This window comes from Phyllostomus discolor, chromosome 4 (assembly GCF_004126475.2).
Source record: "Phyllostomus discolor isolate MPI-MPIP mPhyDis1 chromosome 4, mPhyDis1.pri.v3, whole genome shotgun sequence".
NCBI classification, from domain to species: domain Eukaryota; kingdom Metazoa; phylum Chordata; class Mammalia; order Chiroptera; family Phyllostomidae; genus Phyllostomus; species Phyllostomus discolor.
Window position 1 is genome coordinate 56,864,614 of NC_040906.2, and position 22,391 is coordinate 56,887,004.

The 22,391-nt window shown below is 34.9% G+C and overlaps 1 protein-coding gene across 8 annotated transcripts in view; it reads left to right on the plus strand.

Annotated features, from left to right (window-relative positions):
• The window catches only part of SCN3A (sodium voltage-gated channel alpha subunit 3), a 114,644-nt gene that overhangs the window by 47,086 nt on the left and 45,167 nt on the right, over positions 1-22,391 (plus strand). For 4 of the 8 annotated variants that reach the window (XM_028509184.2, XM_028509183.2, XM_036023366.1 and 1 more), the window contains exons 10-14: positions 989-1,195; positions 8,151-8,441; positions 13,784-14,128; positions 15,128-15,260; positions 16,607-16,845. In XM_028509184.2, coding sequence (XP_028364985.1) covers positions 989-1,195; positions 8,151-8,441; positions 13,784-14,128; positions 15,128-15,260; positions 16,607-16,845 — 1,215 coding nt within the window. Of the gene's footprint in view, positions 1-988; positions 1,196-8,150; positions 8,442-13,783; positions 14,129-15,127; positions 15,261-16,606; positions 16,846-22,391 lie in introns of those variants that run through there. The other 4 variants (XM_028509195.2, XM_028509194.2, XM_028509187.2 and 1 more) reach the window with 3 other exon arrangements.

Genomic DNA, 22,391 nt, shown 5'->3' on the forward strand with positions numbered 1-22,391 from the left:
CAGAAGTACAAAATCAAGACACCAACATTCTCACATCCTGGCCAGAACCCACTTTCTGGTGCATAACTGACACTTTCTCACTGTGTCATCACCTGGTGGAAGGGACTAGACATCTCTCTGGAGGCTCTTTTTATAAGTAACTAATCTCATTCATGAGGGCTCCACCCTCGTGCCCTAAGCAGCTCCCAAAAGTCCCACCTTCTAATACCATCACATTGAGCATTAATTATTTCAACTCAAGAAATTTGGGAGGGGAACACAACATTCAGGCCATCACAGTAAGGTAAAAATTAACATGCATGAGGTTTAATTTTGTGAACATGCATGAAATGATAACTATGGATACTTGTTTATAGCACACTAAAATACAGAGGATAGTCCTGTTTAAATCAAGTGTGTCCAAGATCCCGATGGTTCGTCCAGTCAGTACATACATGTATTGAGAGCTTCTTGCATGAAAGGCATTCTACTAGTCTATAAGGATGCAAAGAATATTTACAACTTTGAGTTTATAATCTAGTTGTAGATATAAAAAAACATGTGAAATGATTTTAAAAATCAATTACATAAGAATTTTAAATTAGATCTATAACTCATTGGGACTAGAAGAGGAGGGAAGAATGTTATTTTTAGATGGTGTGGAGAGTAGGCTGTAATGGAAGTGGAACTCCATTGAAAGGAATTAAAAATACTATTCTCACTTGTAAATTGCCCTGCACTGTGGATTCTAAGAAAAGCATTTTAGTGGGGCTCAAATGTATATCCAATATATACTAATTTGAAATGTGTGTGCTTATATCAAATTTCACTACAATCAAGCCTCACTATTTAATGTATGTGTATTCGTGCATGCACATTTTAACACCAAACAATCTTGGCCAAAATGCATTGGATGCTAAAAAGCATTCACTTTCTAACTGTCAGTGATGGTAATCAGGTCTTTATTGACATATAAAATACTCATGAAATGACCCTTGTTTCCTCCTAGACGTTACGCGCTGCTGGAAAAACGTACATGATATTTTTTGTCCTGGTGATTTTCTTGGGCTCTTTTTATTTGGTGAATCTGATCCTGGCTGTGGTGGCCATGGCCTATGAGGAACAGAATCAATCCACCTTGGAGGAGGCAGAGCAGAAAGAGGCTGAATTTCAGCAGATGCTCGAACAGCTTAAAAAGCAACAGGAAGAAGCACAGGTACTGAGTAATAACTAGTAGTAGCAGTATTACATTTATTTTTGAGTAGGAATATTTCTGCCAAACTGGAACCAGATTTTCATTTGCTATACAGGCATTCTCATCAGAAACAAACAAGCTAAAACTGCTTCTGAAGTTAGAGTGAAAGAACTTTTGGACATTACATTTAAGAAAATTAGCTGGGGATAGAAAATACATTTGGGATCAGATTAATAATGCAATTATCTCATGAAACCTGAGAGGAAACCTGATTTTTAGTTTATTTATTTTTAAAAGGTTTTACTTATTTATTTTCAGAGAGGGGAAGGGAGGAAAGAGGAGAGGAAGACAAACATCAATGTGTGGTTGCCTCTCTCACACCCCTAACTGGGGACCTGGCCTGCAACCCAGGCATGTGCCCCAAATGGGAATCGAACTGGAGACCCTTTGGTTCTCAGGCCCATGCTCAATCCACTGAGCCACACCAGGCAGGGCTGACTTTCAGTTTAATGTGAAAAGGATACATAACTGAAATTTCCAACCATTGTGTTTTACTACTTATATCATTTGAGGCTTTATTCTGAAGTTAGTCTAAAATGTTAACAAGAAAACTTCATGTATACCTACTCTTAAATATTCTTTGGGGTTTCTGCCACACAAAAGGTGTGTTCTGCATCCCTTATAAGGATATCAGGAAGACATTTGCTATTATATTCAAACTTCAAATTCTCATTAATAATAAAGGCTGTTGGGGCCAGGTGCATGGTGACTGGGACACACGTCTTAAAAAAGAGACAGAATAACACTTTTGATTAAAAAAAAAACAACATAAATTGAAAGGTAAATATCATGGAGAGACATAGTAAAATCTAATTCATGTCAGAGTCACAGTGCCTCAAATATATCTGCCAACATTCGGCATAGTAAGGCTTGTTTGTTGCTATTCTAAGTATCTCATGGCTGTTCTGCATTTTCTTAATGACTTTTGCTTAATGATTGAGCATCTTTACATGTTCTTAATTTCTATATGTATGGCTTCTCTTGGGAAGTGCATGTTCAGATCTTTTGCCATTGTATTAGCTGAGCCGTGTGTTTTCTTACTGTGTGTGTTAAGTTTTGATGAGATCAGGTGCATTCAGGGTGGTTATAGAGTTATTATTAAATTTTGAGTAGCCTTTATGTATCCTGGGAATAAGTCTTTCAGTCCTTTATGATATATAAGCTTTGCAAATATTTTCTCTTAGTCTGTAACTTCTTTTCATTCTCCTAAGAGCATTAAAAAAAAGATCTTATTTTTAGAGACATGGGGAAGGAGGGAGATACAGAGGGAGAGAAACATTGATCAGTTGCCTCTCACAAATCAGGAACTGGCCTACAACCCAGGCATGTGCCCAGACCAGGAATCAAACCAGTTACCTTTCAGTTAGGGGGACAATACCCAACCCACTGAGCTATGCCAGTCAGGGCCTAACAGAATTTTTTAAATAAAAGTTTTTAATTATGATGAAGTACAATTTATCAAACCTTTTTTTTGTTTATATGATCATGCTTTTGGTGTTATACCTAAATTTTTTTATCCAAATAAACATCACAAAGACTTTCTCCTATTTTTTCCTTCTAGATCATGTGTAGTTTTGTTTCATATTAGGTCAATGGCCCATTTTAATTTTTGTGTGAAATGTGATTTATGTGTTGATATTGCTTTAAATATAGGTATGTAATTATTCCAGCACTATTTGTTGAACAAAATATCCTTTCCCCACTAAATTGCCTTTGAACCTTTGTCAAAAATCGGTTGTCCATATGTGAGTGGATCTACTTATGGATTGCATTCTGTCAAATTGATTCATTTATCTCTCTTTACACCAATACCACATTCTCCTAATTACTGTAACTGTTTCATTAAATCTTGCAATCACAGAGTGGTAGTTTTCCAACTTTGTTTTTCTTTTTTCAAAGATGTTTTAACAATTCTAGGTCCTTTGTAGTTTCAGATGAGCTTCAGAATCAGCTTATTAATTTCGATCTGGATAGTGTATATTGCCATCATCTTCATCATCTTTTATTAATTGTGTTTTCCATCTCAGACACTGTAGTTTTCTTCTCTAAAAGGTTGATCTGCATCTCTTTTATGTCTCTCTTATTTCTAATGATTTAAACATACACAATATGGTTATTAAAAACTGCTTCAAGTCCTTATTTGGTAATTGTAATATCTATGATTAACATATAGTTATAATTAAAACTATATTTGTTTTAATTAATTCTTTTCTTCATTCTTGGTCATATATTCTTGATTTTTTTACATTCCTGAAAATCTTCAATGGCATTCCAGAAACTGTTCATTTTATTTTTTTGTGGGCTCCAATATCTTTGTATTCCCATAAAAATTCTTGATCCCTTTTTGGGGACATAGTTACATTACTTAAAAAATGTTCGATCCTTTTGCATCTTCAAGCCTTTGGAAATTTGTTAGGTAGAACTAGGGCAGCATTTAGTTTAAGGTGAATTATTCCCTATTATTTAGTGAAGATCCTTCTGAATACTCTACCCAATATCTCATTCATTTAGTGTCTGCAAGACCATTGTGATATGTATTCTGTTTGTTTTATTGTTGTTTCAGGAGGGAGAGTAAATCTGATCACTGTTACTCCTTTTTGGCCAGAAACTGAAGTGCACAAAACTTTTGTACATAGTGATGTTTTGATATATAGTGATTTTGTCAGCTAGATGGTTCCAGATATTTAACCATTATTTGAATGACAGTATACTCTTGGAATTTTCAGTTTCAAAATTTAACTTTTTAATAATAATAAGTGACTTTGAAGATGTACAACATATAACATTAGATTTTTTTAGGCATTTTTTGGTGAGACACTCACTTAACAATGAATTGCTTGGCTGGTTACCCAGCCCAACCATATACTTAGCATTTGTTAAACATGCTGCCTTTGCAGTCTTCATCTTCCCATTGGGTACAGAGTAGTAACACGGTTGTATTTATTGATGTTATGAGGAAAGCTACAAACAAAGTTGATGATACCTCACTCTTGCCAGACAGTTCTACTAAAGAGTTCATTTCAGATCACTACAAGTAAAACGCACATGTAAGATAATAAAATCAAATAGCCATATATGGGGCAAAGAATTTCTTTATTTCAAAGTGTTAAATAAATATTATGAGAAATAATATTTACAAATTAGATACAATTTTATTTTAAAACTTTGGATTATTCTATTATCATTTATTAAAATGAATGGCAGTGTGCTTGAAAATGCTAAACAGACATACTGTAAAATACAGGAGTAAGATTATATTCTGAAATTCAGCCACTTTAAGGTAAGGTAAAATATGGCATCAACTAAAAGATTATAATCTTTTAAAAGAAGTCACAGTACACTCTATCTAATAGAAACCTAAGGAACCTAATTACCTACATATTGATGAGGTGAGCTAAAACATGTCAGTTCTTTTCACTTAAAGTCAGTTATTAGATTCCAGTGATCAGATCATGACTTGACTCAGCTTTAGCTTCATACATAAAAAATTTAAACTGATCCCAGGGAAACTAATACCCATGATTTAATACTGACTTGGGTGGCACAGTACCAAACCAGTTTTAGTTTCTTACTAACAACACAGGTAACCATAACTAGTAAGTAACCAATGATGAAGGAGAGGAGGGGGTTACAGATATAGAGAAAGGGAAGGTTAGTCTCCCCAGCAGATCTCTGGTGCTCCAATATAACTTGATTCCATTAACCACCTGTAACTCTTCAAAAGGCACTATCTAGTCAATGACTTCATGAAGTTTAACATCACTTCCATTTTTATTTAGCATCTGTTGAGGGACCTCTTAGTCCTAGTCATTGTTTAGACATGAAAAAAATGACATATTCAGCTCAGTGGACTCATAAATCAAATGTACCTTTAAGAGACAGAGAAAAACAAGACCCAACAAAGAAAAAAATGTTGTCCTAAATTATCAAAATTGTGCTGGTATTTAATTTGTGATCTCTAAGTGTTTAATACTGCTCAGCATAGCATATCTCATAATGTATAATGGTCTGATAGAAAAATGTAGGAGTAAGCTTTAGGAAAAGAATAGAAACATATGGCATTTATACCATATGATCTCACCTTTAACAGGAACCTAAACAACAAAACAAAGAAACAAGCAAAATATAACCAAAGACACTGAAATAAAGAACAGACTGACAGAGCTCAGAGGGGAGAGGAGAGGGAATTTCAGAGGATTTTCAGGGGAAAAAGGGAAGGGTTTACAGGAATAAGTATAAAGGACACATGGATAAAAACTAGGGGCGGGTGGAAATGGGAGGGAGGAGGGGAGGGCTGGGTGTAAAAACTAGAAAATTGTACTGCAACAACAATTAAAATGAAATTTTAAAAGAGATCTAATTAGGGATAGAATTGAAGCAGATATAGTTAACGTCTTATAATTTTTTAAAGATTTTATTTATTTATTTTTAGAGAGGGAAGGGAGGGAGAAAGAGAGAGAGAGAGAGAGAGAAACATCAATGTGCGGTTGCTGGGGGCTGTGGCCTACAACCCAGGCATGTACCCTGACTGGGAATCGAACCTGTGACACTTTGGTTCACAGCCCGTGCTCAATCCACTGAGCTACGCCAGCCAGTAATGTCTTATAATTTTGAGTCAGACTTTAAAACTGGATTTTTATGTTTAAAATGAAGTATAATCACAGGCAGTCTTGTGGTTTTATTTAAAAAAAAAAAAAACAAATACAATGAGTTACAGAGCCCATTTTGAATCAAACAGCAATGTTATAAGGAAAAAAAAAACATTATTCTCTGGGTAATTATTAAGGTCTTATTTATTATTTGTTACAGGAGGAATTCAGCAAGACAGTTGTGAAAGTAGCACTGTTAGTCTAAATAAGTAGAACGCTGGCCATGTCATGGAGCTAGGTATAAGCAGGTACACAGACATGGGAGGTGACAGGAAACATCTGCCTTTGAGGGGTCGTCAAATCAGTGGAAATGGAACAAGTGACAGATTTACGCTGATGAGTGACACAGAAAATGTGTTGTGTCTGAAGGTTGCCATTGTTGCCTTAGAAATCTGTTTTGGTTTTGAGTTATTTGAACTGTTACCCAGAATAGGTAGGGAAATTATGTCTTATGCAAAACAAATTCTGGAAATGATTTAAATGAACATGAGTTCCAGGATTATGGCAAAGGAATATTACCACAACTTCCTTTGTTTCTAATGACAAGCAAGTCAGTAAATGATTAGCACTGCATGTTGCATGCTTCTGTCTATACAAAGTGGAAAAGTGAATTAAGGACTTTATTTGGATAAAGAAGAATTAATGTATATTCATTCTTTCAACAGTGTATATTATGTATACCCTATGTATCAAGCACAATCAACTGTATTTAACTTGCTATAGATAAGTCTTCATTTATTCACTTTAGTTTACACATATTTATATTAAACTTATTTATATTTTAAAAGGGCCCTTAATATTTCTCATGTTATGTCATTAATGATCTTAGAAGTGATACTGATGGTCAATAAGTCAATAAAAGCTGAGCTGACTATATGCAATTCTATAAATATCCAGGTTCTGAATTAATGTTTCATTTAAATGATAAGCATTGTCATATGGCAAGTTTTGGATCTGGGTTTCCATAATAAATATAGTATTCAATATAAACAAATACCTGTATTATATTTTATGTGTTGCTTAGTTTAACACATAGTTCAACAATTATATTTAGTACCATATACAATGGTTCTCGTCACTGGGATCATGCTAATCCTAGAAACTTTGTAACACTTTTTTTTTGAAAGCTGAGATGAGAAATAAAAGGTATTTAGGAGGGTTTGTTTCTCCTCAGAAAAGAAGAAACATAAAGTGCAACATGTCAGAGCATTAGAAATAAGTTCTGCCTTAATTCTTTCCTGAAACATGTTTTTGTTATATAGATCATTCTGACACATAGTTTTTTATGAGATCTTGGAATTAAAGTTAGGTATGTCTTAGTCTTCCTCCAACCCCACCGTAATGTCTCAGGCAGTTGACAGCATGATGACTTTTTTCATCTCTATTTGCCAAACAGTAACTGAGCCCCCTTTTTTTAATGTTAGGTGGCATTCTCGTCAATGTGCACAAAAACACATGGCAAAATTTCTGTCTAATATATGGTCTAGTGAAAAAGATGGGACAAAGTGGTAGATAAGTTAGAGTTGTTTGTACTTAGTAATGGAATATGTAAACAGTTGAAACAATATTCTCATAATTTAATCATTTCTACTTCCTTGATTATGTTTAAAACAAGAATATTCTTAATGAGAACAGGAACATACTTAATGTTATAATAACAACTTATAAAATTTAAAAAACAAAACTAAATGTGCTATGTAGTGAATTAACATGACCCTAAGAAAGTGAACTATAGTAATAAATATAATTCAAATCAAATAGGATAAATTAGCCAATACATCTCCACTACTTCTATCTAGAGGTAAAACAGTAAACACTTTAAATGCTTTGAATTCACAAAAAAGAAAAGAAAAATGTATTTTGTCCTAGATTTAGAAGGAAAAAATACCACTCAGTTATTCACAATCAAGTGGAAAAAATGATCCTATGCATGGAGTAGGAATAGTAACCAGACCAGCAACCATCACAAAACAAAAAAAAACAAAAAAAAATTTGCCTTTAAAATGCCTCTGAAATTAAGGTAATCTCAACAGGTTAAAAAAAAAAAACAAACGCTTTCCAGGAGATGTGTCAAATCAGACTTTTCTTATCTTAATGCCTAGGCTAGCATATTGCCTTATAGTATGCAAAATTGCATCATTATTAAGGGAATTCTCTTGTAGTAAAGCTCAAGAAAATGACCAGACGACATAATTTTCACATATAGTTAGACAACATTTGTCCCATCTCATATATGTTTTAATAGTGCTTCGCTTTGTTTTAAACAGGCAGTTGCAGCAGCATCAGCTGCTTCGAGAGATTTCAGTGGAATAGGTGGTTTAGGAGAACTGTTGGAAAGTTCTTCAGAAGCATCAAAGTTAAGCTCCAAAAGTGCTAAGGAGTGGAGGAACAGAAGGAAGAAAAGAAGACAGAAGGAGCATCTTGAAGGAAACAACAAAGGAGAGGGAGACAGGTTTCCCAAATCTGAATCTGAAGACAGTGTCAAAAGAAGAAGCTTCCTTTTCTCCATGGATGGAAACCGACTGACTAGTGACAAGAAATTCTATTCCCCTCATCAGGTATGGTTTTCTATTAATTGCTCCAATTTATTTGTCATTGCTATCGCATTTTAATTGCTGTATTTTGTTTTGCTATATTCTTGTAATATCTGATTTAAATGAGGGACAGGTAAATAACATCCAATATAGTTATTTAAATTTGTATTATAAATTATCTTTAAATGAGACTTTTATTGAACCATTACCTTTTAATTTAAGGTAATCAGCTTTAAATGTTGCACTATTTTGAGACCATGTTTTTCCATCTGCTTTTTTGGTGGGTGGGGACATAGGGAGTGAAACCAATTTATCATATTTTTCAGGGAGACAGTTTTACAATCTTTTACTTAACTTTTCCTTGCTGAGACCTCATAGGAATTTTTCTTCTTTTCTGAGTTTCTGCCTTTATTATCTGTGGTCTCGACTGCAACATACGTATAATTCTAGAAAAGAAATGTCTCTGGGTTTTGCCTTCATTTTCTGATATGAAAACTGTACTGTTATGAGTCTCCATTATACTGATATGGGGTCGTGTGTGATATTAGAATGAGATTATGACCGAAATGCTCTTAAAGAGAACTGAATTGAAGATAGTCTGGTTTTGCTCTGATTTAATGCCAGCTAACCAATTCTTCAGTGTATTTTCAAGTCAAAGAGAAAAAACAGTTTCAAATTTTCTCCTTCAATAAGTTTTTGCTATTTTATAATGTAAAGAATAAATAGTTATAAATTTGTGATAAGTACAGTTATGACTTTAAACACTATTTGGTCCCATTAAAGTTTCATGTACTACGAATTATTAAGTATTCTGATCATATTAATCTGGGTCATAATTATGCTCTAAAGTTTTGAGGGAAACTCTATATAATTAAGATTAAGTTAAAGCAAAAAAGGTTCATCACCCAAGTGTATGATGTCCTCTTTATAAGGAACAAAAGCTATTTTAAAAATTGGAGTGATAAGTACAAAATTCATTGTTTAGCCCTTGGTTGGGAGGGAAAGGCATACACAAGTTTTTAATGGGTGTTTAACTTATAATCTTTATTGAATATGTAAATATATTTTTTAATTTCATTCTATAGTAATAATTTATAACTCAAATTCTCATATTAGGACAAATAGTTATGCACACACAAAAAGCTATAAGATGAAAATCATTTTCCTACAGATAATGTTGGTATCAAGAGATCCAACAACTATCTTGCATAATACAAAGCAGGGTAGTACATCAGTATAACATATTTGGGTTTAACTTCAACTGCTATAGGACCATATTTTTTTTGCATAAGCTGTCATCCTTGGTATATCTTAGCATTATTAAAGTTATTAATAGTAGTAGTATTTGACACCATAGCATAATGATTAATGTTGTAAAGTTTGTGTTCATACTTCAGTTCCAAATTAGTTCTGTGACCCTGGTTGAGCTATTTTACTTTGTGAAATTTCTGCAAAATAGGATAATAACATCTACCTTGAACAGCTATGGGAGATTAGGCAATATATGGAATACCTATATGAAAAATAGTAAAGCTCTTATTAAGTTAAAATGGGTAAATGAATTCCAAATGAGGAAACTAGAAATTTGAGTAGTTTCAATTGCTCACAAATAGTTATGCATAGTAGCAACATTTACGTGAGTATATCTATGTGTTTTGTGAACACAATTTGTCCACCATTGTTTCATCATGGTGCTTGAATAAAAACTTGTGGATTAGTTCATTCAGCCAACCAACAAATATATACAGTATTAATCACTTACTGTGTGACTGAAACAGGTCTAGTTGCTGAAAATATCTCAATGAATACAAGCTATATTGTACAATTCACTGACCTCGTGGAACTTTTTATTAAAGGTGGAGACAGGCAATAAGTAAGATAAATCAGCTATAGGCTGTGCTAAAAGGTGATAAGTGCTATGGGAATAAATTAATAAAAGCAGGAAAGAGGGATCGGGGTCACCAACTGGCGGTAAACATTTTAAATAGGGTAGTTTGGAAAAACTTCGCTGTAAAGGAGACATTTCAGCAAAGATTTATAGGTGGCAGGGTAAGAGGCTACCTCATGGAAGAGCATTCCAGGTTCCTCCGGCAAGTGTTAAGCCCCTGGAGTGGTCGTGTGTCAGAATGCTGCAGGAGCAGCTGGGAGGCCCGTGTTGAGTGAGCCATGGGGAGGCCACAGCAGAGGAAAGTTAGTTGACAGCCAGAGTTTAAATACTAAAAACAGAACCAGAATAAACATATATTATATGTCTATCATTTCATATTTGTAGATAGAGACACACTGAGATAGGCAGATTGGTAGGTAGGTAGGAGATATTTAAAAATTAAAAGAAAAAGCCTACTAGGCTTTTTTTTACACACCTCAGTAAAAGACACACCTCACAAAAAGACATAGAGACATAGAGAGTGTTAATGCAATTCACAAGCAAAAATACACCAGAGCAAATTATAGTTTCTTGTTTTGTAAACAAACAAACAAACAAACAAGCAAAGACTCTTTCTGTTGGGTAAAAGAATCCTTGAAGGTGATGGGGACAAGAAGCAAAGGTGGGCAGGGTACAGTGTTCAAACCGAAGGAGCTTTACATTATTTTATGTTTGAATAGATAGTACATGTTCATAATACAACATGCAAAAAGTGTTTAAAGGTGTACAATGGAAAGTAAATCTCCCCAAAGATTTCACCTATGTTGTTTGGACGCACTGAGACAATTGATTTTAGCCCAGAAGTTTTGTAGCTAGAATGAATATAATTGTTGACTAATTGGAAACATTGATATGGTACATACATTTAACTTGAAATGCTGTTAAGTGGGTATTTTTACAAATACTGACTTCACATGTGTTTACTAAACATCTTCAAATTCCCTGCATGGTCTTCCACCTTGACTCCCCAGTTCATTTGTAGTTCAGCCCTACATGCAAGATTGTGTTTTACAGACTGAATTTCTTCTGTTCTCCTTTTTGTAATTGAGAGCTATGAAAAGAGGTTCAGATTTACCTTCTTGGACCAAGGAAACAGAAAGGCCTGGGATTTATGTTCTGGCATGCCTGAGGCAAAGAAAGATGATCTTTTGGTCTTTGAAGCACAAAAGCTTGTTTTCCCTGGAGAAAGGACTGCCACAGCTGTGGGTATTCCCTCTACTCGGCTGCATCATTTAGTGTGTTATTTTTGGTTTCTTTTCTCTGAATACTATTTCTGTTATCTTGTTTTGCAGTCTCTACTGCGTGAAAGTTGTGCTCACACCCTTTATTATACTTTCCAAAGAGTGAATAGGAATTTCAAATAAACTCAAAGATCTGGAATGCCTTTGAAAACACCCTGCCATAAAACATGCAAATTAAAGGCATGTACAGGATACACTGTGAACATAGCAAATACTCCTAACCAGTATCATGGATACAGAATTTCAGTTCCCAAAGGCAGTCTCTGCACATAAGTATATTGAGATGATTACACTGAACTATCCTAGGGATTAATGTAAGACAAAGTTACTTTCCTCTGTGCAGGGTGAGGTCCACCTGCACAGAACCACCCAAATGTGTGATGAATATTCAGATTCCAGAGTCTTACCCCCTGCTCACTGAGTTCCAACTCCAAAAGCAAGAACCTAAAAATACACACTAAACTTTCAAAAATAAGTCTGTGCATAGCCAATATTATACTGATAATTTAAATTGAGTCTGAAGAGATGAAAATCATTAAATTTTTTATGGGGGGTGCTGAATTAATGTCTTCCCAATGTCTAATTTCTTGATCAGTCTGACGAATGGACAGTCAGCCTCACTGCTGACAGCGGGTAGACCAGCCCGCTGCACAAACTGCATCACACAGGCACAGTCGCAGGCAGGACAGACCAGGCAGGCAGTAACTCCCGGGGCTGTCCTAACCCAATCCAGAGCAACCGCACATTTTTTAATGAATAGTATCTTCCCAGAACATCACTGTGACAGAGGGCAGCAAAGATTATTTCAGTGCTTTGTAGTCTGGGAAAAGCCATAAAAAAGCTCCAAATGGGGCCTAAAAAAATCAGCATGACCTAATTAGGCAGAGAGACTGAAATAAATTTGATGGAGTCTGCCTTTCTTATGCTTTTTCCACTAAAATTATTTTATTTGGTTTCACAGTGGAGCTTGGAGAAAAAAAGGGAAGGACCAGGCATATCCATGCTGGCATATGGCTACATATGCATGTGTGTCTGTATGTACCCTGGCTATGCAGAGCGGTAGGGAAGGTCATGAGAGACACAGCAGGGAGAGCAACAGGGAATGTCACAGTTAAGGAGGAAAGGAGTAAGCGAAGATTCTGCAGACTCAATAAAGATGTTTTGAAAACTATCATCAAGGCTAGAATAAACACAGAATTATTTTGTGCTGTTAGTTTAACACCTATCCAAAAAAGTAAAAGAAGGGATTTCATGCTAATTCCACAGTTTCCTTACCAGAAACTGTTAACTTGATTTATTCATGAGTGCATGCAATGCAAAGAGTTTTTGAACCATTCAGTTCCTTTTAATAAAACTAGAGTGAGATCAGAAAAATAAGCTGTCTTCCACATCGCCCTCTAAGTCAAGTATGTATGTATGACTTTTAAAAGACAGTGTTAAATGTTAAATTAGAAAATAATTTATATAGCAATTTAGGCATATTCTCTGTTGTCATTAATATGATATATATTCTCTCAAATAATGCAAATCATGATTAGGCATTTGGGAAACTGTTAGCAAATTTGGAAGACAGCATCATAGGTAAATTTCATGACTTCCGTTCCCATGTGGATAGACAAGCAGGCCCAGAAAAAGAATAATTTCCTTTTAGAACTCAAAAGAAGCGACCGAAGAGATACTAGTTTTGTTTTTAAATCATTATCCAGATATAAAATATTTGCTATTAACTCTAATATTTGAAATCTTAGCCAACAGTCTCAGTTAAACTATAATTTCCCGAGTTGTATGGCCTCTCAAATCATAGTATTTGGGTGTGAAAGCCACCTGCTACTTGTTTAACCACCACTCCCACCCAAAAAAAAAAATCACTTGTCCTCTTCGGTGTGAAGTTCCAGCCCTATATCATCATGATTTAAAAACCCACCTCACAGCACTAGATGAAGATTAAATGAAGTGCTGGTGGGCTAAGTAAACTGAAGGTCAGGATTCTTAATAGCAAAAATAACCACTTTACATTTAAGCTTGCATTGTGATCTGTAACAAATATACCAAAATATGTGTTCTCCATAAATTTGATTACCTGTATTTAAGAGCAAGACTATTTTAACTCCAAAAGCAAATAGATTCTGCAAAATTAGGACTTTTACTAAATAATTCTGTGTGTGTCCCCATTCCGTTCTTCCTTGCTTTCTCCTCAGTCTCTGTTAAGCATCCGCGGCTCCTTGTTTTCCCCACGACGCAATAGCAAAACAAGCATTTTCAGCTTCAGAGGTCGGGCAAAGGATGTCGGTTCTGAAAATGACTTTGCTGATGATGAGCACAGTACATTTGAAGACAGCGAGAGCAGGAGAGACTCACTGTTTGTGCCCCACAGACATGGAGAGCGACGCAACAGTAACGTTAGTCAGGCCAGTATGTCATCCAGGATGGTGCCAGGGCTTCCAGCCAATGGGAAGATGCACAGCACTGTGGATTGCAATGGTGTGGTTTCCTTGGTGGGTGGACCATCAGCTCTAACCTCACCTACTGGACAACTGCCAGAGGTGATAATAGATAATAAGTTAGCTACTACCTACATGATACACCAATTTGAAATAATCAAGGCTTAGGTGGTTTAGTCTGTTTTACCATCCAACTTCCCCAAAATGCAAGTCCTTAAAAATTACATATTATTTATTGAATGCAAAACAACCGACTTTTTAGACCAATTGAACTATTAGCTTTCAAATTCTTTAGGTTAAAAGAGCCTAGTTTTTATAATCTGGGATGAAAGTCACATCTACAAATTCAGTAGACCTACCAACAGAAAATAATGAGCACTTTAACAACCACATCATTATTATAGATATATGTTTACCCAGAATGGTATAATTAATTATTAATATTCTGGAAATTTTATATACTTAAAGATTGTAATAAGCAATGGAGATAATGGGCAGTTTTTATATAACTATCAATGTTACAGTGACTCTAAAATGTTTTGATATGTATTAAAATGACTCTAAAATTCTTACAAAATGGCATATAGAAATGTTTAAGAAAATCTCAGGAAAGCACACACATTTCATTGTACATCTGTGTTTGTGCATGAATAAAATTGGCCCTTGTATGTCAATATTGTCAATACAGCCTCAAGTAAGAGAATTTAGCCTTGGGACTATATAATCCTTATTTGTTTGGGGGGTGGTGATTGGTCTGATCATTAATCATTGAAATGAGCAGTAAAACAATTTGAATTTGAATAAAATGAAACAATATGTGACATTAGCATGCTTTTGAAATTTTCCCTGAAAGTGCAAGCAGCTTCTGCAATATAATTGCCCTGTACAATTGTGTTCTAACTGATGAATTCTTGTTAAAGGTGTCACCTGTGATGATTAAAAATACTGTTTATAATGTAAAAACAAATTCAATATTTTATTATTACTAGAAAATTGTTACTTGGAAAAATTGCATGTAGCATGATTTGCCAAAGAAATGCTATGTGGTGTTGTATTATTCACTGAAAAGGGTGGTTTGAGCCATCAGTATTTGGTTTGCAGGGCACCACCACTGAAACAGAAATCAGAAAGAGAAGGCTAAGTTCTTACCAGATTTCAATGGAACTTCTGGAGGATTCCTCTGGAAGGCAAAGAGCCATGAGCATCGCCAGCATCCTGACCAACACAATGGAGGGTAAGGAGCAGGCCATGAGACAGGCAGCTTTTTCTGGTCATATGCTTTGTGGAACTAGGTCTTCTCTAAATTACCACAGCCAACTACCCAGGATTAGAACTGTATAGTAGTCCTAAACAGATGATATATGGCCCCATTATGTTCACATTAATTATAAAAACTAATATTGTTCTTATTTCTTTCTGACTTGGGTCCTTATCTTCTCTGAAGAATGGTATGTCCCCATTTGATATTATATCAGTGATGACTTACCCTTATGTTACATTGTCCTTCAGCAATTAGAGTAAATACTTCCCTTTTTAAGTATTGATATGAAGAACAAAGAAACATCTCTTTCAAATTTCAGTGTGTTTTCTAGGAAAGGAGGTGGTGATACAGTTCGAGAAGCATATGAATGAGTTTGAATAAATCAAAATATGTGCTCCACTTCAACAGAGACCCTAAAAAAGGGTCTTCTTTCCTCTCTTCCCACATTCACAGAAACCATTGTAACAAAGGAGAGCTGACACAATGCTTATTAATTTTGACACAAGGGAATAGGAAGTAACTCTCACTCACTGTTCATTCATTAAATATGTCCCCACTTCTTGAAGTTTAGAAGGATATTACATGAGTACTGCAATGTGCAAGTCAATTATATAAGTCATATCTGTTCTTCAGAAGCACCAATTATATTTTGTATCTTGTTCTGTTGTTGTATTGGATACATGAAGAGTCACATAATTATTTTGTAACAGGCTTCATCCATTAAAATAGGTAGTAATTTTTTGTGTACTAGGCTAAAATTCTGAAACACATAAGAAAATATAACAGAAGTAGATTTGGGTCTGAACCTATACTAAAAGAATACATATACCCTCATTGTGTGCAAGATCAACACTGATGTGGAGACAATCAGAGAGAATAAGTCACACATACTAATAAGGATCACAGATTTAGACAGTGTTCCCAATAAGGTATTTTCAAAATAAATAATACTGTTTGATATGTTTAATATCCCTGTAAAGTTGATAAAAATTTCTGTTTTGATACAGAGAATATAGCAATTTAATCAGCAGTTATCTAATCAGCAGTTATTAGGAAATGAAATTAGTTTGAAACAAAATATTAAATTCAAAGTGTTTGGGTTTTGTATTAATTAAAGGATAAATAAAGTCTATTTTATGACATTTTAATGAATATTTTATGAAAATATTTAATGGGATTGTCTTCTCACGTTTGTTAAGCTGTTATATAAACTATTCGTCAAGTAGAAGCATCAATTTTATCAAATAATATATAATCTATAACAACAATAATTCACTCTAAATGTTGTTTACTACTCTTCCTATTTTTCATTCTTCCAGAACTTGAAGAATCTAGACAGAAATGTCCACCCTGCTGGTACAGATTTGCCAATGTGTTCTTGATCTGGGACTGCTGTGATGCATGGTTAAAAGTGAAGCGTCTTGTGAATTTAATTGTTATGGATCCATTTGTTGATCTTGCCATCACCATCTGCATTGTCTTAAACACCCTCTTCATGGCCATGGAGCACTATCCAATGACTGGTCAATTCAGTAGTGTGTTGACTGTAGGAAACCTGGTAAGTTTATTTGAAGTTCACTAATTTCCTTGGGCAGGAGTTGGAGAGGTAGACCAAAAAAGAAATCCATATGTGCTGCATCAAAACAAAAATACCCTCTTTTTTGCATAGAAAAAAATTTAAAGTAAATATTATAGGGAATCCCAGTGATAAGGTCTAAAATTCAACTAGTTTGAATGCTGATTCTTTGGACCAATGTCCAGGCTCATCAATAATGGTGTCTCACCCATTGTAAACTTGTTAAAATTTTTATTGTCATTCTTTTTTAAAATTGATTTTAGAGAGGGAAAGAAAGAGATTTAAAAAAACACATAAATTTGTTCTTCCATCTATTTATGCACTCATCAGTTAATGCTTGTATGTGTGTTGACCAGGGGTTGAATCGGCAACCTAAGTGCATCTGGATGATGCTCTAACTAACTGAGCTACCTGGGCAGGGCCTTATCATCATTCTTTCTGGAAATATAAATCTAGAGAAACCATGAGATGTAAATCTAGTTCCACAAACATTAGTTTTGGTACACAACCTCTGAAGAGATCATGTCCATTGGGAGGAACGTACAGGTTGATTTCTATAAGAAAGAGAGCCCAGTAGTTTGAAATTGAATTATCCAGTACAGTGATTTTCAACCTTTTTCATTTCATGGCACACATAATCTAATTACTAAAATTCTGTGGCACACCAAAAATTACCTTATGTTTTTTTTGACAATCTGACCAAAAAATAGATATCATTTTGATTCACACAGAACACCTATTGTTTTACTGGCTGTTGTCATTTTTTATTTGACAGTCTAAGAGAAAAGAAGTCAGTGCTCCTGACTGCATAGTCAGGTACTGCATGTTTTAAAAATTCTTGTGGCACATGTGTTGAACGTTGAGAATCTAATAAAATACTTCAGTTGTATTCACACAGAGAAGAAATAGTTGGCAGAAATGCATTTGTAATTTAGCCATACTTTTGGTTCAAATTACTAGAGCAGACATCTGTGTGTGTATGTGCTGACATGTCCATTTCCTCCTAAATTATATAAATAATTGGAATGGATAAAGAAGTAAGGAAAGTGTTTGTGTAGTTTATTAATCAACACCTATCTTTTTGGCACAAGACAGAAACAAACTCAAATTAACTTAAGAGGGGGAAAACCTGACTTGTGAAACAGAAAGGAAAGATAAACTACCACACCACATAAAGGGTAGTAGTTGGACTCTAGGAAATGGCTTTAACCAAGGGCTTGGATGGAGCTGAAATGCTCATTGCATCTTGTGTCTCTAGGTCAGGAAACATGCTTAGCCATAACTCACCGGTTTTACATCTTGTAACATCTGCACTGAAAAAGGACTGGCTCTCTTTTTCAGTTTCAGTTCGAATAGTCTCATGATAAGAGGACTCTGTTTGACCTGGATTAGATGTTCACTTCTGCTTTAATCAGCCTTGGCTGAGAGTGGAGTCATATGAAAGCATGGCGATCTTAAGGAACCAACCCCAATAGAAAATAGAAAAGAAATACTGGGTACATAGCTGCATAAAACTTCATAAACATCTACCTTGATAAGTGGTTTCAACTTCACTGAATCATTAGTCTCAGCAGAACTCCACCAGATTCTTGAGATCTTCACCTTTGGCACCTGTGATACTGATTTTTTTCCTAAGTGTTCCCTGATTTTTCCAACCAGTTCAACTCTGCCTCCTTTTCTGAATTTCTTTTCTTGTACCTATTACAGCTGTTTTTCACTCCATGTTTTTATGTACTCAGCAACTCTAGCAATTATTTATTGTTGTGATATAAGCTGTGTTCCAGTCCTATATTTCCAGTGTTCTAGCTCTTTTCTCAGGGACTTTATTTTATTTTATTTTTTGAATATTTTGTTTATTTATTTTTGGAGCAAGGGAAAGGGAGGGAGAAAGAAAGGGAGAGAAACATCAATGTGTGGTTGCCTCTCGTGCACCTCCTCCCGGGGACCTGGCCCACAACCCAGGTATGTGCTCTGACTGAGAAGCAAACCTGCGACCCTCTGGTTTCAAGGCTGGTGCTGAATCCCCTGAGCCACACCAGCCAGAGTGCTCAGGGACAACTTTAAATACAACATGTGAGAGCTGAAATATGATCTTTCCCTGAATTTATTAAAAATGCTAACAAACATCACTTCAGTTGTGTGATACCTCCAGTAGTGCCCTTCCAGACTCAAAGATAGGAAGCTTACATCTGTTTTGACTTGATTTCCCCTTATTCCTTGTATACAAATTGATATGAAAGCCTATTACTACTTCTTTCTAGGTATGTCTTTTTTAATCCTATAACTACTATTAAAATAATTTTTCTAGTTTTCTGTACTCAATATGCTATTACCTTGCTAAATTATCTATTTTCTATATTTGTGGACAACAGTCTTTGCTAGTTTTCAAGACTCCCCACGCCCCAGCTAAACCCATTCTTCTTATACCATCTTATTGTCCATTGTTTCTTAATCAGTCACCATCAGCCCCCTCAGACTAGCCTTGTCACTACACCACACAAACACCACACAAATGTTTATATAGTGACATATCAGAAACAACTCATTGTTGCCTGTGTTCACATTTACAGTATTCGACTCAAGTCAACTCATTTTAATTCTTCATATTCTTTAAAGTTCAGGTCTCACCTCATCTCCTCTAATGCCACTCAGCCTAATTAAATGCTCTTTTTTTAAATGTAAATGAATTTCTGAATAAAACATGATTGAGTATTAAACTCTTGTATCTTTATTTTATCATAATTCCTGATTTGCAAATCCATTGTAAATTGCTTGATGACTAAGGTCATATTCCATTGTTTTTTGTATTTCCAACAGTGTCTATGTGGTTGTTGCTCAACAAATAACCAACTCATTGTTTCCTGTCTGAAAGGGCTGCTTCAGGTAGCAAGTTTTGTGAAAGAGCAGGCAGGAGCTTTGCAGTCAGGCGGAACTGGGTTTGACCTCACTGCCAATGCTTAATAGTAATGTAGCATCTGGACAAATCTGATAAAACATCTGAGTCTTTGTTTTCTGTTGTTGAAACGGATATATTAATATCTACCTCCCAGGGTTGTTGTGAAGGTCGAGTGAGGTAATGTGAAAACACTTAGCACTATGTCTGGCATCTAGCATGTGCTTAATAAACAATTTCCTTCCTCTTATGTATGCTATTAACCTTTCTTTGAAATACCGATGGAAAACAATTCTGCTCTAGCTCTTGTATTTTTCCAATAATATTGGGGTGCTAGGGAAGTTGAACAAATGAAGGAAGATATTTCTCAAAGTGAAGCAGGAAATTGAGGTTTTATAGAATTCCAGTGTTGAAGCAATTGAGTATGGAAGCACAGGATAGGAGAGGCTGAATTATAGGATAATCAAATGGAAAAGCACTAGGCCAGAGCACCAAAACTGGGTCCAAGTCCAATGTCAATGCTAGGTATCTGGATGATTCTGAAAATGTCACTTAGATCTCTGGGTCTGTTTTCTCATAGATCTCTGGGTCTGTTTTCTCATGAGTATTTTTAGATAACTTTTCATGTCCTCTCCAGTTCTGAAATTCTGTAACTTTAGGAGCAGCAACAAAGATAATGAGGTAGGGAAGTTAGGTGGAAGACTGATGACTGGTAGAACCATTAGTAAATTGACATTACTGATGGGGAAACAAAGCTCATCAAGATGAAGAGCATACATGGCAGGGAACAGACTTGAATTAACTATTTCTAACCATAAGAATATGAGCATGTATAAACTGACTTCCTGTTGGTTGATAGCTCTTTATTATTATTGATGATAATGTCTTATATTCCTAAAGCATTTTAAAGTTTAATTTATTGTACAATATATTATTTGATATGGACAATCATAATAATGTCCATATGTGGACTTTATAATAAATGTTCACATATGAAAAATACTATGTATCTCACATATATCTTGTAAAATAGATATTTCATATGTAGATAGACAAATAATATATTCCTTATATTGTAGGTACTTAGCTGACTGATTATATTATATATCTTGGAGGGTTGCATTTCATATTTTGTGGAGTTTATGGTTTGCTCATCGAAATAAATTTAGAATTTCTGTGAACTAGTTTATTATCATTCAAATAACTGCATACTGCCTCATAAATAAGATCATAGAGGTTGAACTGATTAGCTGAAAAAGCCCCATAAAGTAATTGCCATAACTTTCAGGCTGAGATTAATGTGTCCGTTCTGCATTCTGTTCCTGGAGCATATAAAAATTACATCACTTCTCTCTGTTGATTAGATTGAATAAATTTGAGTATCAAGAGACCTCAAATCTTCATTGCATTTCTCTAACATGTTCTGTTTTCTTTTTGTTTCTGATTCTGTTTTGACCATTGTAAAGCCCAAGCACCCACCTGAGGGATTGTCTAAGCAAGAAATCCTCCAAACAATCATAGAAGGTTAGGCAACCTTTTCATCACACAAACATTTCCAACTAACTTGTACCTTTTTCTCCAAGGAATATATACAAAGATTTGAAGCTCCTACAAACTGGTTATTTTTATTATAATAACTCTCACTATACCCAGTGATTAAGGTTATGTCCTTATTCTGCTAAACCCAGAAAGGAACTCAGAACATAGTCCCTGTTCTAAGGATCTTATAGGCCATTCAGGAATAAAAGCCTAAAGTAACACAGTTGGCTAAATTGTTTTAATTAAATGGCTGTGGTATAGGACATTAATTTAAAATTTCAGAAATATGATAAGTCTTTGAAAGAAAAACAGTGACTCATTTATTGAAAGATAAAACACTTGGGAGCCAAATCATAGAATTTGCCTAGGATGCCTCTTGCATTAATGGAGTGCTATTTTGCTTCTAACTCCTTCCCTGGTATAATATAACAATAATAATAATCTCTTGTCATCTCCAAACTAACAATTTGTAATAGGGCTCTTATGTAACAATAATCATGTGTATACCAAATTCTGAATAAAATTTGCTAAGTAATACAATAGCGAGAGAAGTCTAAGAATTTTAGACAGAAGCCTGATAAATCATCTTGATAAATATTGTTTGACAGATGAGGGAGTGAAACTCACAAATATAAAATAAGTTGTCACCATTTTAAAATACATTTCAATTCCATCCCAAATGAAAAATATCAACAACAAATATTTAAAGATGCATATTCAAAAGGCATGGGAATAATAAAACTAAAACCATCAAAAACAGAGACTAGTAATAATGATGTGAAAGGCTGCAGTTACATAAAATACAGTACAGGGGAATGGAATAGCAGAGATTCGGTAGAGCAACCTGATCATTATGAGAACCTCAGGCTTTTGAATGAACATTTCTTTTTAATGTAAATCAACAGAACTTTTCTCTTTGTCCAAATAAATACTCAGTGGTGTTCAGCCAATTTAACCTTCCCATCCCTGAACTGAGACCTTAATCCCTAATAGTTGATCACCCCTATCCCTCTGTCCCACCCCAAACAACTCCAAAATGCCCCAAATTTCTTTTCTTTTGGTCCAGACTCACAGCTGTTTCTCATCCTCATCCTTA